We start from the raw sequence: 23,741 nt of genomic DNA, 5'->3' as shown, positions 1-23,741 counted from the left end.
GGCCTTGACTGCGTGACTTTTGACGCACCAAATGTCGGGAACGCAGCATAACTCGAAAGGCCACGGTTATTATTATCATCTCATCATCATAATTATATGGATTATGATCTTGGAATAGATGTACGACCACTGTAATTGGACACCTGCTGTAGTGTCATAATTCATTTACTAACGATCACTATTGTCCACTTGCGTTTACTCGCAACTGATGCAAAGTGGCTTTTTAATTTTGTAGTAATAGGGAAAATCATTGTAGTGGCGAGTGCTTTTATATAACTGATCTGTAGTAGTTTAACCAGAGTGGCTTTAACACACTGGACTAGCTGTCTTTTTATAAATAACAGAATAAATTTTGAAGCGCTATATGAGACATAAGGGTGTCCCGTAAACTAGTAATTACCTAAGCGATTTTGTCATTAAAGTCTTAGTTATTTGGTTATTTGGACGGCGGATTGGCGCAATGGGCAGCGAATCTGCTTTCTGGGTCTAAGACCGTGGGTTTGATTATCACAACTGGAAAAATGTTTGTGTCATGAACATAAATGTTTTTCAGTGTCTGGGTGTTTATATTTTATATTATAAGTATTTATTTATATTATTCATTAAAATTTTGATCAGTCATCTTAGTATCCATAACACAAGCTACGCTTACTTTGGGGGCTAGATGGCAATGAGTGTATTGTCGTATATTATTTATTTATTTGGACCCTCGTATTACAGATAGCCCCTTCTCATTGTAGGAGAAGTCCCGTGCTCTGCAGTGGGCCGGTAATGGGTTGATGTGGTGATATTGATAGATAGATAGACTAAAATCTAAATGTGACGCTATACGTCACATTTAGAGCGTGAAAATTGTAATGTGGGCATTTTCTGCCGTTGTACCGATCTTTTTGAAATTTGGCAAGCATTTTCATGCGGCTAGTAAAAGTTACAATGTCACGGCAATAGGCTGATGGACAATAAAATCATAAAAATAATAATTAAGTTTATCTTTAACAATGTTCACGCTAAGAAAATAGTGGTTCAAATCGCATAGGGCATTCTGGAGTGTAAATAGGTTCAGAGTATCTTGGTATCTTGATATATTGATCTGAACATAACACAAAAGCCCTTTTCTGTAGGACGTCGTTTCACATATCGCTGCGGAACCCTGCGTTGTGCGTGGCCCAACACACGCTTGACTGTTTCATATTTATTTTAAACTGAGGCCGTATCATGAAAGTATAATCAGGGTGCAACCATGCAAACAAAATAATGGGGGTATCGCAAGAATTATCATGAAATGTCGGTCCCGTGAACTAACCTACATTTCTTCAAGATTAAGATAAGATGATCCGTTGAAAATATATTATCAGATAAATTCCCATACTTAAATTTTTTTTTTAATATCGTTTATGACTGTATTTTATTCGGAACTAGCTCCAAAAAAGCATAACATTATAATGGTTTAAACTGGTCTAAACTTAGTTCTATTATTTCACAATTTCAATTTTCTTGTTAAATCAGTTTACTTCAAGATTTATTTACAACAGAATTGGTCCGTTAAAACCCTCCAACCCCAGTTAAAGCACCTTGGAACAAATTAACATTTCACTATTTAACTTCATTAGAGAATTCTTCATTCTTTAAATCTTCAACTCAATAAAAAAAGTCGTCGTACTCTAGAAAAATCTGCGTTAATTAATACACTTATATCATTGCCGTAACAACCTTAAACAGCTTTGAGTGACCTTAAAATTCTAAACAGCATTCCTTTTGTTATGCATGATAATTATTTGCTTATGCAACCGATCTCCCAGATGATTATAGCTTTGGTTATGATGATTTATAAATAATACATCCAGAGTACGGATAAAAAATTCGAATACATGATTTTTTATCCTGCTATCAAATATAATTCGGTATATATTCATAATTCTATAGTATATTCGGTAATTCGTCATCAATACAAACTAATTAATTTAAAATCATAAATTATTTATATTACAAATTAGTCGATGAACGCAAGATTCCAAGATGCTGTAATGCCACCCTCGCGCCGTTAAATGTTGTCTTAAGTCCAAGCGAAACGGGAAGCCGCTGGTCGCAAGCGGTACAATACCGAGGAATTTAAAACTCCCTACATAGGACTCAAAATCACTTTCAGCAGAGGAAATCCATCGGTAAATATCATAATGATATTGTTTAATAAATAAATAAATATACTACGAGAGTACACACATCGCGATTAAGCCCCAAAGTAAGCTTAGCTTGTGTTATGGGACTAAGATGACTGATTAATATTTTTATGAATGGTTGAGAAATGAGAAACAAAACAAAGAATACATTACATATGGCAGCGAGCGTTTTTCTCGCTTTCTGTAGTTTCGCGGTCGCGGATATGTGACTGATGCAAAAAATAGAAAAAAAAAACCTTGATGCGGATTATATATCATGCTAAAATTTCAGCTCGATCGGTGCAGAACTTTTTGAGTTTTTGAAGCGTACACAAACCAACATAACCTTTATATATATATATATATATATATATATAAATAAGCTTCTCAACAGAATGGCCTACGAATGAACATGAGCAAGACGAAGATTATGTCTAATGCTCACGTTCCGCTTCAACCAGTAATCGTTGAGAACACTGCACTCGAAATTGTTGACGAATACGTATACCTAGGACACACGATCCAGTTAGGTAGGTCCAATTTCGAGAAGGAGGTGAACCGCCGAATCCAACTCGGATGGGCAGCGTTCGGGAAACATCGTGCCATCTTTTCGTCAAAAATCCCTCAGTGCCTGAAGACGAAAGTCTTCGAACAGTGCGTGTTGCCAGTGATGACCTATGGCTCTGAAACATGGTCGTTAACTGTGGGCCTCATAAGAAGGCCTTAGAGTCACTCAGCGGGCGATGGAGAGAGCTATGCTCGGAGTATCTCTACGCGATCGAATCAGAAATGTGGAGATTCGTAGAAGAACCAAAGTTACCGACATAGCTCAACGAGTCGCGAAGCTTAAGTGGCAATGGGCCGGGCACATAGTTCGGAGAAAGGATGGACGTTGGGGTCCCAAGGTGCTGGAATGGCAGCCCCGTACTGGTAAGCGCAGCGTTGGTCGACCCCCAACGAGGTGGACAGACGACATTAAGCGCGTCGCAGGTAGCCGTTGGATCCAAGCGGCTCAGAATCGTGGAACTTGGAACTCCCTACAAAAGACCTATGTCCAGCAGTGGACGTCTATCGGTTGATGTGATATATAAATAAACACCTATAATGTACATATAAACACGTAGACACTGAAAAACAATCATTTTCATCACACAAACATTTTCCAGTTGTGGAAATCGAACCCACGGCTTTAGACCCAGATAGCTGGGTCGCTGCACACTGCGCCAATCGAATGTCAATACTGTCACTTTTAAAACTTCTAAAGAATTCAATCATAATGAAATGGATGCGTCGGAGAATATCAGTAATCTCACAAAACCATATTACTTTTCTCTTAGTAATAACTTTCTTTAGATGAATAACCAAGCAATTTTCTGTTATAATATAAAAGTAACAAACAATATTGACTATATTTTTATAGCCATTGCCGTGTCTGCATTAGAAAGAAAATGTGAATATCTTATATCTTTTCATGGACGATGAAGTTGGTATCGTGACGTTTGATCGTTATATTAATTATTATTGAATAATGTGCATTCGTAATAGAGTCATGGGCATGTATGTATTCATGGAAACATTTTATAGTCATTTTGCATGTCGCGTCGGTGGATTTCCCTAAAAGTATTTTTTTGGTACTTGGCAGATTTAGATGCTTTTTTAAGCCTTTTGTTTATTTTAGTCACACAATTTTTATCTCACAGATATTAATGTTACGTTATAAATAACTAGAGCCAAAATCAAAACAGTAACAATATCGCAATAATTCTTTTTACTTGAAATTATACGTTGTCTTCCTTTTTCTAAAACTCTTTTACAGGATTCCTTTCCGATACTGGATTCTTTTCCGTTCTTTTGGAAATCTTTTCGGTCCTCTATATATTGCGACTTAAGATCAACATTAAGATGAGTTATTTCGTAACAAAATTGCTTACTTTAGGATTTGTTTTACATTTTATTTTGTTAATTTGATGTTATTGAAATAATTATTTTAACTTTATTGATATTTTTCGAAATTCCAAAATACAGTTAAGACTAAGAGTCTAAAATATTACCAAACGAATCTTGTTTACCTGAGGGGGCAACGCAAACGCTTTTATCATATACATTCTGAAATAAATGTATTTTCTCACAAATTCACATGATTTATGAGTAGATAGTATGACTCTTGACATAAGACACTTACTAGAAATCACATTACACTCTTCAGTTTTGCAACAAAGTAGTTTCGACCTCTAACGGCCAGTGAAAGTGCTGCAATTGTCAACATAACCCTGTCTAATGTGTAAACAAAAGAAACATTATAGGTAAAGAAAAGCAAACTATGTGTTATACGTAGTAAAGTTCAAAACTACTGTTTCATCGGTGTCTTATTTTTAACTTATTCTATCTCAAAATTAAATATTTACTACGTATCGCAAATAAATGATTGTAAATGTTGATGTTGGAAAAGAGCAACTACTGAGTTTCTTGCCGGCTCTTCTCGGTAGAATCTGCTTTCCGAACCGGTGGTAGAGTCACACAAACATGCATACTTGACGTTTCAAAAGTGCTTATATTAGGCCTACTTGAAATAAATGAATTTTGAATTTTGAATTTTTTTTTTTTAAACCTAGGAAAAACCTAGGAACCTGGGACATCTCGAATCGCTTAGTCTACGTGTACACAAAAAAAACCCGTAAGCCGTAAATGTTTCTCGCACTAAATTTTAAATGTCTAGTCCCTTTGGGTTAAAAAATATAAATTAGGAAAACCCAGTTTTTTTTTTAATTGTCACTTCACCGAGACACTGGGTATTTTTTTATAGTATTAAAGCAAAATTTTAAAATAAAGTAATATATTGAGTGTAAAGTGAACATTATGTAACTTTTATATTTATATTGAATGTGAATGATAGGTGAAAGGTTTCTGCAAATTCAGCCTGCAATAATGGTAATAATATAGTGACGATATTATCCATAATACTTTCAAATATTCCATAATTTCCTCTCCTCTATGGCCACAATTTTTCTTACCAGACAAAATACATCTACATATATAATAATAATAATTAAAATAATAAATATACTACGACAATGCACACATCGCCATCTAGCCCCAAAGTAAGCGTAGCTTGTGTTATGGGTACTGAGATAGCTGATGAATATTTTTTTATGAATATAATACACATAAATACTTATTATATACAGATAAACACCCAGACACTGAAAAACATTCATGTTCATCACACAAACATTTTCCAGTTGTGGGAATCGAACCCACGACCCGACTCAGAAAGCAGGGTCGCTGCCCACTGCGCCACTCGGCCGTCAATCTACATATACTTATTTTGTTTCAATTTATTGACATTCGATTTGTGTGCACTGTCGTGCAATTTTTTTTGATAATCTTATTAAATAAGAGCGAATATTGGAATCTTCTTAAAATACACTTCAACGCAATCTGTTACAAAATGTATCTAGAATGATGTCCGTAAAAATACGTAACAGTACAGGCGTACTCAAAAGTTTATTCTTCAATCTTGTAGTAATAATAAGGTCAAATAGGTTTGTTTGTAAGTGTGTAGGAGATTTTCTCAGAGTCACCTAAAATTATTTGAATAAAACCATTTAAACAGTATTAAAAATAATAGTCCAATGAATTTATCTTACGAGGTCTATACCAGCTTGGAGTTAGTAAATCGATGTTGTACACCCCGTGCTTCAGAGATCACCAACCAACCTGTAATTTTTTCGCACTATTCAATTACTGGACTTTAAGAATTATAATCACTGATCATATTTTTTTTAAACCCGCCAAAGCATATATGATATCTCCTAAACTCTCTGTCTCCTATAAAAGAGGAGGCCCAGCAAAGAGTCATAAAAAGGTTAAGGGAGACGATGACTCCACACATTTCGTACGCGACGATACTGAAATTACAAAATTGGTAATTTTATTTGGGCGTATCGTTACGATTTATTGCATACTTCGGCTACTCTGCGATTAATTACGTCTTGAGGCAAATCTTCAGAGTAGATATTGCGTAATATACGCACCTGTGTAAGGTTAATGAAATATCACCTACTTTTAGCGGTGTTTCTTGTGATAACTTGTACATTCTTACGACACTTACACTTGCAACATAAAATTTTGTATTTTTGCTGAATGGTACGGTGGTCTGACAGTCGAAGCTCGAATTAATCGTTTGTGTCTACAAATGGTGGGTGTACTGGCTGGGCAACTTGGCAAACCATTCCGCCATTTTTCGGAGAGCACTTAAAGCTTCGTTACTTTAATATAGGATAACATAACTGCACACTAAGAGTTGCAGCACTTAAACCCAACTAACCGTGTTGCAAAAATAACTTGGAAACGAGCAACTGCTGAGTTTCTTTCCGGCTTCTTCTCGCTGGAAACTAACTTACAAACCGGTGGTAGAAAGTGATAAGAAGCCTAATTATGGTTAATTTTAATTACACTAAGATATATATTATATTTAATAATATGATGGATTACAATAAAATAATTTATAATGAATCATTTAATTTTAATGTTATTTTTAAGGTTGATTTAAATATTATTTTAATAAGTTTATTAAAATTGAAATTTGTACATATTGCCCGTCACTATTATTTCAAAATTGGACTGAATAGTCTACTATTCTAATCGTACTCAGTTTCGCAGTTTTCAGTACTTTTAAGTTGGTATTAAAAAATACGCATATTTATAAATCTTTGTCTCGCTTCAAAAATAACTGAATAGTGTAGATTTCGTATCTATTTTTATTAATCGAAATATTTATTTGCAGGTAAATAGCGCACGAGAGAAACGGAGCAGGCGTGCGGATTCTTGACCCACACTCGGCAGCTAACCGGCCACCGGAACTATTATGCCTTATACATCGACAACAATCTAAACCGATAGACCTGACTGGAATAACAACCGGAAGTACCGTTACTTAATTATGCCAATTTATTAATCAACAACATGATGGAGGAGGTGACCACGCGCCCGAATGTCGAGTACATTCCCCCTCTTCCAACAAAAGCGAAGCAGAGGACTGGATCGACTACTTTTACACAAATAACTAGCGATGATTCTAGCCTCCGAGTGAATGGATTCGCCGATAGCCGGTCAGACATGGACTCTCTAAGTTCGATGAACTCTCTTGTCCTTAATTCTAAGACACCAACAACAACGGTATTCGTAGCGGCGACCCAGCCAGAGCGATCTGCGAATACGCCCAGCGCAGACGCACTCACCACGAACGGTCCTCACGTGGTGACTATCAGAATAAACACGGATGTCGACAAGCCAAAAGCACCGAAAATCTCAAGCGTTCACTTGAAAAGTGACATTGACTTCGATACTTTTAAGCTGAGTGAGTCCAAGAAAAGTAGCTTGGTTAGAATAAACGTCGACGAAACTGACGGACCGCCGAAGAGCATAGACAATGAGGATCTATCTAAAGTGGATAAGCCTCCGTACATTTACTGTAACTCGTACGTGAACACAATATCAAGTATGGTAATGTCGAGCGGCCAGTGCTCTCCGAGCGACACTTTAGATTCAGGGACGTGTAGCGACCTTGATGGTACGCCGCCGCCGCTCCCAAAAAAGAAGACGTCAAAATCCAGCTCCGCGAAGAAAGCCGTTTCCGTCACGGTAATTAGCTCGACACGGAATCAAAGCGAGGTCGATTTCGAAGATAACGACTCAAACATATCGTGCGACTCGCTAAATAGTAGCGAGTTAAATGGAAGCGTGCACGCCGACGAAAGTCACAGCGACGACGCAAGTAAAAAAGAAAAGAAACAGTCTTCCGAACCAACGCTACAAGCGTTAGCCAAAGCGAACAATAAAGACAGTAGCTTTCTACCTCAAGGTCTGCTGCAAGACATTAGAGATCGCTCAGCGAAACTCAACACCGTCGAAACCGAGAGTGAGTTGCCGACTGAGCGAGATGAGGAAGTAAGCCAGAGTATTATTGAAACTGCAGATATATCGAAAGAAAGTCCACAACTAACATCGTTCCTTTTAGTATCCCAACTTAATAATGAGGTGAAGAAAAATAGTGCGGAACGTTTGAAAATCAGTTCAGAGTCTATGAAAAATAGTGCGGTTTCCTTAGATAGCGGCTCCGTATCTCTGCCGGAAACCTTAAACAAAACGCCTCTTATAAGTGAGAGCACGTACGAGGACCGAAAGCAGTTGGACAAAATGAAAGAGGAGCAATTGTTTTACAGCAGTCACTACTTCGATACGGACAAATTTTACGATTTTCATCTTAACGAAAAACAGTTCGATGACGTGTCAGTGAAAAGTGCAAGTGAAAATAAAAGTGAGTGCAATGACCTATCGGAGATGGAGTATTTTGCCGGCATAAAAGACTACAAAAACGAAGAGTTGCCGTCTACGATAAAAAGTTCAAAAGGGACAATTCGCGGTGTAAAAAACCGCGTTCGAGCTGGCATTGCAACATTCCTTCAAATACAAAGCACGACAAAGGTATTTATGCAATGTTGTTTTCTTATTTTCATTATTTCGCTATAATAGTATTGTTCTTGTTAAAAAAAACTAAGTAAAAGAATTTTATTAAGTTTAAACAAAGTCACGTTTATAACTTTTTGATTTAGTTCTCCAAAATTACTTCATGAATGTGTATACTAAGTAATTACGCTTAGGGTCGAATAGTATTCATACTACACTGAATACTGTTAAACCTTTTATGCAATTATAGCTTTATTGTATGCCCTTTATATGCATATGTGATACGGTGATAGCCCAGTGGGTAGGACTTCGACTTCACTTTCGGGGGGCCGAGTTAGAATCTTAGCACGCACCTCTAACTTTTAAGTTATTAGCTTTTTACGAACTAAAATATCACTTGCTTCTACGGTCAAGGAATAAATCGAACCGTGAGGTAACTTGTATGCCTAAGAGTTCTCTATAATTTTCTCAAAGGATTGTGTAGTCCACCAATTCCTACTTGGCCAGCGTAGACTACGGCCTTAACTCCTTTTTATTGTGATAGGAGACACGTTTTCTGTAGTGGGCCGGTAACTATGAAAATATTACGAATCCGAAAGTTTGCACTAGCTGTCACAGCTTATTACACGAACTGATTTTAGAGGTCACAGTCAAGAGTTTGAAAGCCTTTGCACGTAGTTGTTTATTGTAAACATTTTAATGACTTTCGGATGCAATAACATTGAAGCGAGTTGGTACAACAATAAAATTAATAGTTAGTTACGTTTAGTTCAGAAAAAGTGACAATGATGATGCTGAACAATGGATCAAAGTAATAAGTTACTCCAAAGACGTTGATTGTAGATAGTTAGGTCTCATAAGCAAGTTTAAAATAACTTAGCAGGTGATAGGGCTCTAACGAGTATCACTACGTTTAATTCTTTAGAAATAAGGGAGCAATCAGGGTTTCGGGTAAGCGACATATCTAAATTGCTTATCTAAAGGGATAAAATTGGAACTCGCTGCTTACACTCCAATCATCGCCTGAGCCGAGGTTCGCCCTCACATGAGGCGCCCTCAGGCCGACGATCCCTTCGCTTCTTCGAGCCCTAGGGCTTAAACTCTTCCTGGCAGAGCCCCATTCCGAGGCTCGCCAACAAGCCTGCGTTACGCTGTTAAAATCATTAGGGTTAATCAGCTACACACAATCCGAAAAAAAATATTTAAAAAAAAGTACTCGCTGCTCGGAAGACTAATAGACGTTGGGATCCCAAGGTGGTTTTATCATATTTAGGAACAGTGATCTTATCAGCAAACAATGACTCATCATCATCATCATCACTCCATTATATTTAAATTGCTCGAATTAAAAGCGCACATAACTCCGAAAAGTTAGTGGTGCGTGCCGGGGTTCGAACTCGGTCTCCACGAAAGGCAAGCCGAAGCCTTACCAAAATGGCTTTATCATTTTATGAAAATGCTAAATATGTACATACATACTGTATCTCGAAAAACATTGTTGAACTTCTCAGTGACATAGCAAAACGTTTCATAAAAATTTAGAATGAAAGCCTCTGAACGTAAATACTACCACAGTTTATTCGCTGTAAAATAAATCCCGTTTCGAATGCGGCCACCATGCCATACTGCAAGGTAGACGTCGGCTACTTCATAGACTCGGCGAGCACATTGGACCTTCGCGATTCGGAAGATTCAGATTATTATTGTTTAATGTATCTATTTATTTATTTTCATATAGTTTTCAACCTAACGTGGCTAAATAATACCACATTTGTAAAATAAACAGAAAGAAAAACTATACTAAACAATATAAAATGCAGCAAATACGATATTGTCTGTAATATCGTGATTGAAAACGTGTGAGAATCCTCCCTGACCAACTAAACCGAAGTTCAACCTTGTGTTAAAGACAGTACCTACAGTTGTTCCCAGTTTTGAAATCAAATTGTGAACCTTCATGGTTGTTCTTAAAACAATGGTACAAACAATGTACTAATGACAAGAATACAACAGCTAAATTACATTTATAATTATGAACGGGTGATCTGGTTATTACTAAAGGCGGCAAAACAAAGGCCAATTGTCATTCTAAGGGCAGACGCAGACGATCTACTTGCTAACTAGTAACGTGCATATCTTAGTTTTCATTCCCATTTTGGGTTTGAGCTGTGATAAAATAAACTTAAATTACTGATGGATACATGATGACGTATCATCAATATTCAAAATTCAAATTCAAAATTCATTTATTTCAAGAAGGCCTAGTTTATAAGCACTTTTTAAACGTCAAGTCTCTCAGTCCACCGGTTCGGAAGGCAGATTCCAGTGAGAAGAGCCAGCAAAGAACTCAGCAGATTATAACAATCTAAAACGGCCTTTAAATAACAGCTTATAACAGCCTTTAAATAACAGCCTATAACAGTCCACTGCTGGACTAAAGGCCTCTACCAACAGGGGGGGTTTGCCCATAATCACCACGCTGTGCAGACGGATTGGTAATCGCAGTACTTTTTTTCTAAAGGCAATAAACAATAATAAAACAGCAAAAAATGATGATTCAGTCTTCCTCTTACGCTATACCACCAATCTAATCCTAATATATAAAGCAGAATGGGTTTGTTATGTTTGTTTAAATAAACACGATGATCTCAGGAAATACTGGTCCGATTTGAAAAATAATTTCAGTGTTGGATAGCCCATTTATACAGAAAGGCTATATATAGGTTATATATCATCACGCTTATACCAAAAGGAGCATAGCATCAATGAAGAATGTGAATGGGGTTTTTTTATTCCTTTGGAGTACTTCAGCTGCTTGCGCTGGGTAAACGGTTAAAGTTTCGATGATAACATGTATGATAAACTTGTTCTCCTTTAAAAGTTTTTAAAAAAAGTCCGCAACAGTATATGACTATCTTATGACATTGACTTATATGCGGACTAAGTCGCGAGGGACCGCTAGTAGCCTACAAAGGTCCACTGCTCGACTATAGACCTCATCCGAAAAACCCACCCGGGGTTTGCCCATAATTATCATGCTGGGCAGACGTTATGGTAATCAAAGTGGATGATAGTCGTGGCACAGAAGACGCTGCTACCAGTCTTTCATCGCATTCCCTTAGTCGTCTCGTACAACAACCGTGGGGAGTGTACAACTGTATACCGATCATGCTTTTTAATTTTAGTATAGTATAGCATAACATATGATACTATAACATTTCAAAAATATGGGACTAATAACATTCAAGTAGGGCTGCCTTAAACATCGTCGTCTCGCACTCACTTCTCTATAATCATCGTATAATCACGTACTGTAGCGTTGCTCCAGTACGTGATCAATCTAGTCTAGGGCAAAACAAGTGACTTCTTCATGTAAGGGTCGATAGGTTTGCATGTACCGGATGGCTATGCCAGTGCGCATCATCGTCATTTGTTTGCTTTACCATGCTGCAAAACTAAATTGACTACGCACGCACTGACTCGTGCGCTGCGCTTGCTCAATGACCCAACTCATAGTAATTCGGAACTGGACATATTTCACATCCCGTCCCTTCGACTCCAAAAACAAATTAAATATTATTAGAGAGTAGGTGATCTAAGATAATAATTATATGTTTGAATGTTTTTTTTTATTATTATGGAATTTTTGGTTATTGTTATTAATATTATTGTTAGTTTTTAATTCTTAATTTTATATTGCTTATTCTTATGTTTTAATTTTATTTTATGTTTTGTAATTATTACTTGTTGTTAAATTCTTTTAATAGCCCCGGGTAGACTAATTGGGAAACTGTAATGTCTTCACGGGGTGCGTTGCTAAATAAATAAATAAATGTAAGATAATGCTAGTTATTTGTATGTTATCAAGTCAATACCGTAACATATAGCTTAAAAGATTACGTATAGTTTTACGCCCAGAAAATCTAGTATGTAGGATTTAGTAACGAGTAATGCTAATAAAACAGCTTTATAAATAATTTACGATAACGTATTGATAACGTTCCATAAAACAGATAACCCTGCGTTACATAGAGCGAGTAACGTACTTACGTCGCTTTGTTTGAATAACGTTACTAATAACCGTGACTAATTTATGTAAATTTACGAAAATAATATACGGTATCGGTATGTAACGTAAGTAGTATAGCTATTGTGGATAGTTTATCAATATTGTCCAAAAAAGTTTCCAGTTTAATAGCTGAGAAGTCGTCATGATCAGTAAAAGCTTATAGCTTATCCAAGGGGTATGGCAGTAATATTAAACCCTTAATCAGTTTCTACGCGACATTGTACCGGAATGCTTAATTGCTTAGCAGCACATCTTTTTCGGTAGGGTGGTAACTAGCCACGGCCGAAGCCGCCCATCAACTGCCTTCTTTTACTCCTATGAGAAAGAAGGTTATTGCTCAGGTGATGATATTAATGCTTTAATTTAATTGCATTTTTTTTTCAGGAATAAAATTTTACTATTACTTGCTTTGAGAAATAGTGGAATCAATTTTCTTTAACATTTTCTTCTTATAAATGAGCAATTAATTGGCTCAGACATTCTTGATACTTGACATCCTCTAATGAGCTCGAAAGCTTATAATCAGTGTAATTATAGACCACGTCGAAGGAAGCCTGATTTTTCTCTTTTCCAAGTGCAGCTATTAAAGTAAAAGTGCCATTTCCTTAACTAAAGGTCCCACGACGCATGTCGGAAGAAACATCCAATGATTCAATAGAACTTGTACACGGGAAAGTTGTAATAAAAAATGCTTGTCTTAGAAACCGTAGGGTATAATAAGACTGCTCTATTTATGGGTATCGGATTGTGTCAGTAATCGATTTGAATAGTACAAAAAGTCAATCACAATGCCTTTTTTTGTCGTCAGTTTGTTTGCTTTACCGGCTAGCCATTTATATTACAAATTGTTGGTATTGTGTTGATAGTTCTTTTTCTATAAATGTTAGCAAGAACATAGTGCATGAACATCATCGTAATGTCCCACTGATGGGCACAAGCCTACTCTTAGGAGAGAGAGTTGTAGAGAGTTGTAGAGCTACTAAACTGACCTATTGTGGATTGGTGTCTATAATAGTTATTAACATATATTACTCAGTCACTACTGATTTTCAAGAGACTTCTTAAAAAACATTTTATGCCACCCTAATTCGTTTTTTTTTTTGCTTCTGAGTCACTTTTCTTGTACTTTGTATGATATAATAATTGACATATATATTTATTTTAAATTTGGTAACTGCTCTGCTCTTGTGTACAACCTAACCCTTAAGTCTGAGTTTTTTTTCCCTTTCCTCTGTTGGGTTGCCTGGCAGAGATCGCTTTTTAGTGATAAGGCCGCCCAAGGTACCTGTGTTTTATTGTGTTGTTTTTGTTTATAATTTAATTTCTGTTAGGTGTACAATAAAGTGAATTTTCATTTTATTTCATTATATTAGTTACCGACGCACGACCACTTAACGTAAGTGATCCGGGTTCAAGTCCCAACAGGCATTAAGGATTATTTCTTGTCTGGTCTGGTGGGAGGTTTCTGCATTGGCTTATTACATCCTTACCGACAAAGACATGCCGCCAAGCGATTTAGCTTTTCGGTGCGATATCGCGAAGAAACCATAGGGGTATGGTATATCTATATATTATTTAATATAACTGCGGTAACTGTAGTAGGTTAGCCCGCTACCATTTTAGACTGCATCAACACATCACATACCTACTGTTGTATCATTTGCAACACTGTTGTACGAAGCATCGCGTTCATTGTACTCATTACACGCGCTCTTGGACAGCATTGCTCAATGGGATCTATTTCATAACGGGTGGACAGAATTTTTCCGTGAATTGTTGAGGTACTCTGAGAATATTGAATGACCTTTACTTTAATTTTTGAGTACCTACACTATATGATCATGTATTTTATAATTTGTAATGTCATCTTTCATTCATTTTTGTTATAGTTATCCATAAATTATATAGTTCCATCTAGTTAGTGTAATTGGCCCTGCCGTACTCGTAAGCCGTCGCCGTACAAGACGTAAAAAAAAAAAACCATCAGGTAAGACACCAGACAAGGGTATAAAAAAGTCAATTCAATGTCAAAACAAGCTGAATCGTGTGTTTTTTCCGCATTTATTTCGGTCTCATTATTTCTGCATCCAAATGAAAGCTATCATTGTACCAACGTCAAGATCAGTTTTGCTTTAAAGCCATAGACAATAAAGATTATTATTTGCCCGCTTGAACAAAAGCTACTTCTATGCCAAATTTCGTCAAGATCTGTGCACTTATTGAGGCAGTCATATGTAACGTACAAACAGACTCACGTACCTATTTATAATATTAATCGAGAGTCGAGATTTCGATACCGATGCTGATGAGTATCGAGAAATCGCCTCTCCGTGAAACGTCGTTAGCGCAATGGAGCGCACTCTCGCAGTTTCTACTACTTTATGACTTAATCTGTAACAAATGACTAGCTTTTTGCTTGTGACTTCGCTTATTATTGGCAATTTGTTATGTTTCGAGTTGATTGATGATGCTACATCTATTTTCTAAAGCACCGTTATTATAGTTTGTTTGTCGAAATATGTACCTACAGCTGGGTTATTTAGTTAGCAAAAAGTTAGTTTTTAATGTCCTGTAACAAACAGTGATAGTTTAGTGGTTAGGACTTCATTCGGGGGGGGGGGGGGGGGGGGGCTAATTGGCTAATTATTCATCAGTTATCATAGTACCCATAACACAAGCTACGCTTACTTTGGGACTACATGGGGTTGTGTGTATGTCGTCGTATATTAATTATTTATTAACATGGTATGTTGACATAGTGTGTTCGAAAAGTTAAATTTAATTATGATTTATAGGATAGGATAGGGAATTATGGCATTACAACAAACTGTAATCTCCTCTGGTGCTAGCGAAGTGATGATACAGCCTAAAATAGTAGCGGTCTAGCCTGTAAACCTGTAATTTTTAAGTACCGAATTACTCACATGGAGGGCATAATGTTTTTTTCTTACGTGACGATTTCAAAGTCAAAGCCAAAAATATCTTTATTCAAGTAGGCCCGTATTTAGCACTTATGATGCGTAGGTACATACATTATATGAAAAATATTTAGACGGTATTCGTAAACTTAAAACTAAAGCTACGAGGGTTACAAACGCGCCCTGGTCTAAGAAGAAGCCCACGACATTTTGCCGGGCGTTCTTTTTTGTTATCACCATCTCACATTGTCATTTAAAATTATTACACGATCAACCTGTTTAGAGCAATAATTCAAACTCAAGCTATGTTAGGATTAGGACCATAGGACTTTTCTACCAACTCATATTGCAAGCTGCGTTAAGGTATACTTTTGTCCAATTGTTTGGTTTTCTTATTGTATATTTAAAATAGATACTCCTACAGAGTGGCTTTCGTTAATTTTAACTTTTTTAATTTCAGTAGTATTTCATATAGGTATAAAAATTCAACCTAAATCTACTATTAAAATACAATCTATCATTGATTCCGAAGAAATATGGGCATTACTTTATAATATCGTTGCCCTCCGTGTGTCACCTTGATATAAATGTCCAAAGCTCTACTTCCCATTCACTCTATATTAAAAAGCAATTACAAATAATATAGGTATTCAGTCTTTAATTGCTATGATTACCGTTCAAAGTGTTATTAATTTTAGTGTTTTAGTGGTTGCAATTGCTAGAAAATTGTTTTTTTTTTTAATGGAGTTATGTCGTAACTAATTTAGCAGTCTTAATTCGTAAAACTAAAGTAAAGTAAACTTAAGCGATTAAATTGATAATAAAGTTGTTCAGTTGTAGAATAAACTAATAATAAACCATAAAAAAAGAGTGTGTGTACTTATGTACACGCGTTAAAAGTTATACTTCTTTGGCGTATGGAAAAAAAATAACTAAAATGCAGTAGTGATTGACGATAAATATTAAAATTAATCAAAAAGATTTTATTTAAATAAAAAAGGTTTCATTAACGTAATAATATTTATTTATTCACACTGTTGCGTGTGTTATGAAACACGTGTTCTAAAAATAAAAAGCCACCTAGAACTAACTTTACGATGTAGAATTCAGGTGTCGGTTTGCGCGCGCATCGTAAAAATTCACTCTGATCATTTTTCTCTATCGCGCCAAAAGAAGTATAACTTCAAAAAAAACAATAATGACCACCTACCTGCGTTGGAGCAGTGTAGTGAGTCTAAGCCTTACATCCCTTACCTCTGTCTTAAGAGTATGAGCAATGCCTGTCTGAGCTAATATACAACAAAAATGTATAGTTTAAAGGATTGAAGTATATAGTTTTGTACCGCTTCACTTTGCACAATTAATATAATTCTCTGCAAATTTGAATAAAGAATACAAATGTGCTGAGAAATATATAACATACCTTTACCTACGTGACGGCCGACTGGCGCAGTGGGTAGCGACCCTGCTTTCTGAGTCCGGCCATGGGTTCGATTCCCACAACTGGAAATTGTTTTTGTAATGAACATGATTGTTTTTCAGTGTCTGGGTGTTTATCTGTATATTATAAGTATTTATGTGTATTATTTTCATAAAAATATTCATCAGCTATCTTAGTACACATAACATTTACTACGGGGCTAGATGGCGATGTTTATATTGTCGTAGTATATTTATTTATAATAGGATCTTTAAATCTTTAAATACCGTCTAAAATATGTTACGGGCGAGGTACGAAAAATCGTTTTTTTAAACGGCGCCTTATCGTGTATCAATAAAAAAAAGATGCGTTACAAAAATAGCATAGGTAATTTAAATTCATCATTTATTTATTTATTTTACATTTTCTTAGTTCGGCACTTACACATATACATAATTTATGGACAACTATAAGACAAATTAATGAAAGATGACATTAAACATTATAAAAGACATGATATTAATATAGTGTACTATAGTGATACTCTGCTTATAATGAAGTAAAGGACATTCAATATTCTCAGAGTATCTAAACAATTCACGGAACAATGCTGTTCGTCCGTCAATCAATCATATCAAACCAATACCAGCCAACTACAGGGCACGGGTCTCCTCTCGGAATGAATCTTTAAACCTTTAGAAGCATTTTCTAAACCTTTCACGTGGTTCAAACCTTTCAAACTAGATGGCATCTTATAAAATCATCATATCAACCCATTACCGGCCCACTACGGGGGACGGGTCTTCCCCTACAATGAGAAGAGGTTAAGGCCTTAGTCCACCACGCTGGTCAATTACGGATCGCTGGACTTCACGCGCCGTTTAGAACGATATGAAGAATTCTCAGGCGTGCAGGTTTCCTCACAAAAATTTTCCTTCACCATTAAAGCAAGTGACTTTTTAATAAACTTAATTAAAAACGCACATAACTCCGAAAATGAAAAGTTATAGGGATAGCTAGGGAGGGAGCCCCCCGTAGGGAGCCGAAGCCACTAGTGACTAGGTTTTCATCGCAATTTTTGGTACACAAATGAAATCTTTTGTTTTTGATGAACAAGTCCAGAATTTCAGCGCCTTACAAACGTTGTAGTGTAGGCACAATGTAATTAATTATTTGTTTGGTGTTCTTATTACTTAAGATAAATAAGCAATAGTTTTTACGTAACACATTCTACACGAATTTGCACTTAACTTACAAATAAGATGCAATGTTACCGATTTTAATCGGTCAAGGCGTCGATTTGCGCGTGATTGCGAAAATTATTCCGCTTCAATTTAAAGTCATGTTAAAAATTATTTAAGTATGAAATCTCCATAAATGATATTGTAACGTGCATTACTAATTTATGTGTGTTTATATATCTACCAATAGCCGCACAGAGCAAAATGAATCATACTCGTGTACCGGTACTCTATCAAGCAAAGTATTAAAGTAAGACGACTCCCTAACAATATTAACAAATAAAGAAGAAAATAAAATTCACTTTATTGCACACCAAGAAACAGAATATACAAAAACTACATAAAACAACACGACCTTATCGCTAAAAAGCGTTCGTTGCCAAACAACCAAACTGCAGAAGACAATTAAACCGTTTGTCCGTTAGTTTGTTTTGTTTATACCCCAACGTTAGCCCTCGATAGCTATCTCGCCTGGTGTTAAGTGATGCTGCATTCGAAGATGGTAGGGTGTTACCCTGTTAGGTGTCTGGTCGTTACAATTGACATATTTCCCTCATCGGTCTACACGACATTGGAAAAAGTAAATAAATATACTACGACAATATACATATCGCCACCTAGCCCTAAAGTAAGTGGAGTTTGTGTTATGGGTACTAAGATGACTAATGATTAATATATAAATACTTATTATAAACAGATGAACAACCAGAAACTGAAAAACATTCATGTTCATCACACAAACATTTTCCAGTTTTGGGAATCAAACCCACAGCCTTGAACTCAGAAAGGAAGTTCTATGGTCACTGAGCCAATCGGCCGTCAATTTCTTAGCGGCACGCAGCGTCACGTCTTTTTCAGTAGGCTGGTATATAGCCAGAGCCGAAGCCTTCCACCAGACAAACCCTCGTGACGTTGTTCCAACCCTTATGGTAATTATCTGCTACAGACAATCCAAAACAACGGCTGAGTGCCAGTGCCAGATAAGTACATGTCATCGTTTGCTGCAAAATCCATTACTTTCCATCAAAAATAACCTATTAGCATAACATTTTAAAATTTCCATAAAATTCGTACATCTTCATGAGTTAAATAAAATCTGTTATATCACTTTAAAAAGCAAAAGTTCACTTTCTATTCAAACACAGACTTCATTATAATGTTTTAGACATTAGCTCTGTAGTCAGAATTAAAATTAATGACCCGCGCTAGCTTGTTAGGTATTAGCACCGGAACGAATAAAAGTGCTTCCGATATGAATTTTGTAGAGCCATGTGTAATGTCATTTACATTTTAATAAACGATATAATTATATTTTGTTAAACATAAAAAAATAAAACATGTTGGATACATAGGTACTTCAAATATTGCGGGCTTTCGACAGCATTTTAAAGTTTAAAATTTAATTTGTCTCGAAAAATGTATTAATCCAGTATATTTATTGATTTTATTCAAAGCATTACTCGTGTCTTGGGCCGCATACCAGTCTTTGTGTTTGAGAAGTTTATTGGACACACACATTTTTGACAAGGTAAACTCATACACAGAAGGAACTTAGAATAGAAAATGGGGCGTGCAAAGGCGGTCTTATCGCTAAAGAGATCTCTTTCAGACAACCTTTGATGTTAGGAAAGCAGAAGGAACTGGTTGGTGCAGCAATTTAAATTTAAAATAATAATAAACCACTTTCTCATACATCCTAATACTAAGTACACATATATTACACATAGTATATATATATAGGTATACACATATTGATCTACTATAGTATAATATAGATATGAAAAGTAATTTCTTACCATATAAACCTCATCCGCTACTCTATGCAATATACTACGACTTAGTTCGCTCAGCCTAAAGATTGTAGTGCGATGTTAAATAAGCTTTAACCTTCCTCAGCCTATTAACACCCCATTGCAGAGCACAACCCCCAATGAGAGAGTTTTTAGAGCTCAGACCCACCACGCTGCTCCATTGCGGATTGGTGAATTTATCACATATTGGTGATAACCAAGTCCGACGACTTAATATGATTGCGAGGATCGTGGTTGACAGCGCCAATTTCCTGATACATCATTTTATTAACTCGTTTGAGCGAATACCATAAATCTCGTGATTTTTAGTAGAATATGCTAACCTCTAGACCAAAGAGGCATTTAAAATATTATTTTTACAACACTCTGTCTAAAACACATGATATTTGCGGAACTTCAAAATCGGCCTTGATATTTTAAGCACACTTTCATACTCCGAACAAAAAATGTCAATTTGCATAACACGTACACGAAACGCGTCTGGTTAAATTGCCTACTGTCGCTACTGATCGTTTTTTCTTGCCACATATTCCAGTTACGTCCTCGACCTGTGAATTTTCTACGCTGGGCACAGGTTTCCAGTTTCCAGACCTATGTTTTTGAACGCTTAAATCGAACACCTTATGATTTTGGTGATGCGTAGAGGAAACAACGATTAGGCGGTGCTTAATGTTTAAGGAACTCGTAAACTGACACTTGGCAGATGAATAAAATATAAAGTCGGCTTTTTTTTTAAATTTTAAAATCATACGATAAATTAAAATGAATATACAAACACAAACCACACCTTGTGGCAAGAATCATAGACAAGTTAGCTTATATGAGTTGCCTGGTGAAAATCGATTCCTGAAAGGTAAATGTATGCCTAGGAATCCACTTTGATTAGGCGTTACTAAGCATTGAAAACAAAACTCACTCAGCGGGCTATGGAGAGAGCTATCCTAGGAGTATCTTTACGTGATCAAATCAGAAATGAAGAGATCCGTAGAAGAACTATAGTTACCGACATAGCTACAGCGAGTCGCGAAGCTGAAGTGGAAATGGGCAGGGCACATAGCTCGGAGAAGCGATGTACGTTGGGGTCTTAAGGTGCTGAAATGGCGACCGCGCACCGGTAGGCGCAGCGTCGGTCGGCCCCCAACGATGTGGAAAAATGACATCAGGCGAGTCGCTGGAGGCAAGCGGCCCAGGACCGTGTATTGTGGAACTCCCTACAAAAGACCTATGTCCAGCAGTGGACATCGATTGGTTGACATGAGGATGATGAAGTATTGAAAACGGATATTAGAGCTTTAATCCTGTACGGTACCTCTATTCGGTTTTCCGGGATCTCTGAAAATTAATATCACATGGCTGATTAAAAATCATCATCCTAGCCAGCCTATTTAAGTCCAACAGGTACAGGCCCCTCTCTCATAGACGAGATAGGGTACGTACCGGGAATAATCACCATGCCGCTCCTATGTGGGTTCGTGGGTTTATTTGAAATACAAGAGCAACATTTTTGTGATAGCCGGGGAAGTAGTTACTACCGCAATGCTTAATTCTGCCGCAAAGCAGCATTGATGCAATGCTGTGTTCTGATCTGACGGGCGTAATTGCCGCTGTAATTACAGGCGGATTATGCTTACACCTGCCCCTCAGGTTGGTGGCCACAGGACGCCATGTTGCAGGACGAGTTCTTGCATGCCCTGTTTAATGAGGCCTTCTTTATAGGCTATAGTATTCACAAAAAAAAAAATTTTAGGTGGTTAGACAGAATTTCAGCAATTCAAAATCGCCTTGATCATTAGCCTATTAAAGACTCGCAGGCACAGGGCTCCTTTATCATAGGCGAGAAGGTATTCTGCATAATCCCACCACGATTTTCCTGTTGTCTTAGTACTCCAGAATACGAATAAAAACCTTTTTTTGTTACTTCGTTGCTGGTTTCTAAAAAAAATGTTTCGGATTTCCGCTTACCTAATATTTTGGATAAATATTTATAAACGACAAAATCAAATTTACCAAAAACTAACGTAAAATATCATATCATCACCTTTACTTCAATATTTGCAGAGTAACACTATATTAATATCATGTCTTTTATAATATTTAATATCATCTTTCATTCATTTGTCTTTCTATAAATGATGTAGTTCCCTCTAATTAGTGTTATAGGCCCTTTCGTACTAACAAGATGTAAAATAAATTAATGAATAATAAATAAATCGGCACAGAAATCTATATAACTACATACAAAAAAAAAAAATTCTTCAAATTCGGCTAATTTTTTATTTCTTAGTATTTCCAAATCAGTATTAACATATTAAATTAAGAGCAATAGGTACCACTTCTATGTATATTCAGAACCAGTGGCGTGCACTTCATATATGCACAAAAGCACTGCATACCCTAAAATTGAAATATAGCTCGTATAGAAGGAGGATTTTTTCCATTTTGTGCAATTTTCCTACTGTATGCATACTCTGGTAAGAAACCCAGTGCACGCCACTGTTCAGAACCTAAATTGATCTAAACTGCATCATCACTTTCCATACACGTAAACGCTGGCTAACGTAAACCTGTGGTGAATTAAAAACACTTTCACTATAACCACAAACATAAAGACTACGCATACATTTATGTTCAAGAAAAGATAACTCACTGTACCTATATTCTGTAGGTACAGTGAGTTATCTTAAGTTACTTAAAAAATATGACTACACACATAATAAATTATAAATAGCGTGACTATTCTACGACTGTTCTACACCTGTTTATAATTCGAGAATGGCGTTATTAAGGTGACCATTCTTTTCGGGTCAAAGCGAGATACTCGTTTAATACTGTTCGCACATTAACTCGAACCGAATAATTTTTGTGTCTTTTATGAAACATCAATCCAAAAACCTATTTGATACCCTTAGTATGTAGTTTACTCGCTCACTATTGTAGTGTCGTCAGGTATCGAAAACCTTTGTATGTTTTATGAATATTTTAATGATAAATTAATGTTGGAAAATAGCAACTGCACCTGATTTTCATGTCGGTGTCCTCTCGGTAGAATTTGCTTTCCGAATCGATGCGGTGTGTCATACAAAGAAACAGTCTTGAGGTTCCAAAAGCTTTATTAATTTTGAATTTAATTTTAATTGATAATCTCGAAATATCTATCCGAATATTGTAATTTCAACGCAGACTAAGACAGCCGTTACATGGAACCCTTACCATTGATTGATTTCCACGTATGCATATTGTATGGTATTGTGCCGAAACGAAATCACCTGACGGCATGTTTTTTTCAGTGGGATGGTGGGTAGTTAATTAGCAAGGCCGAAATCCCCCACTAGACCAAACCGAAGAAAATTCAGAAATTATATATTCCTAAGTTGCTCCTGTCGGGGAATTAACTCGGGATTTTCCACTAGTTTGACCAACGCGCTCACCAAGTCCTTTAAGTAGGTATAAAGATTTTAAAACTGGAATGGTCCCACAAAAACCAAGTTGTATGGCTGCATTATATTTTCACTACACTTCGCTGGAACAAATATGCGTACATTAGCATGATACGGGGTAAAAAATCGCTGTAAACTAATGGATTTAATTAATGCGGAATTTAGATTATTGCCTAGAGTAAGTAATATACTTGTAAATTCACTGTCTATTGTAAACGGTA

The 23,741-nt window shown here is 36.4% G+C and overlaps 1 protein-coding gene across 1 annotated transcript in view; it reads left to right on the top strand.

Moving 5' to 3' along the window:
• The window catches only part of LOC120625079 (glutaredoxin domain-containing cysteine-rich protein CG31559-like), a 113,507-nt gene that overhangs the window by 29,055 nt on the left and 60,711 nt on the right, over nucleotides 1-23,741 (top strand). Inside the window, exon 2 of the mRNA XM_039892001.1 lies at nucleotides 6,943-8,642. Coding sequence (XP_039747935.1) covers nucleotides 7,122-8,642 — 1,521 coding nt within the window. The 5' untranslated portion in view covers nucleotides 6,943-7,121. The remainder of the gene's footprint in view (nucleotides 1-6,942; nucleotides 8,643-23,741) is intronic.

The sequence above is a fragment of the Pararge aegeria genome, chromosome 7, assembly GCF_905163445.1.
Source record: "Pararge aegeria chromosome 7, ilParAegt1.1, whole genome shotgun sequence".
Classification (NCBI taxonomy): domain Eukaryota; kingdom Metazoa; phylum Arthropoda; class Insecta; order Lepidoptera; family Nymphalidae; genus Pararge; species Pararge aegeria.
Note: the sequence above shows the minus strand (reverse complement) of the source record. Positions and strands in the feature narration are given on the sequence as shown.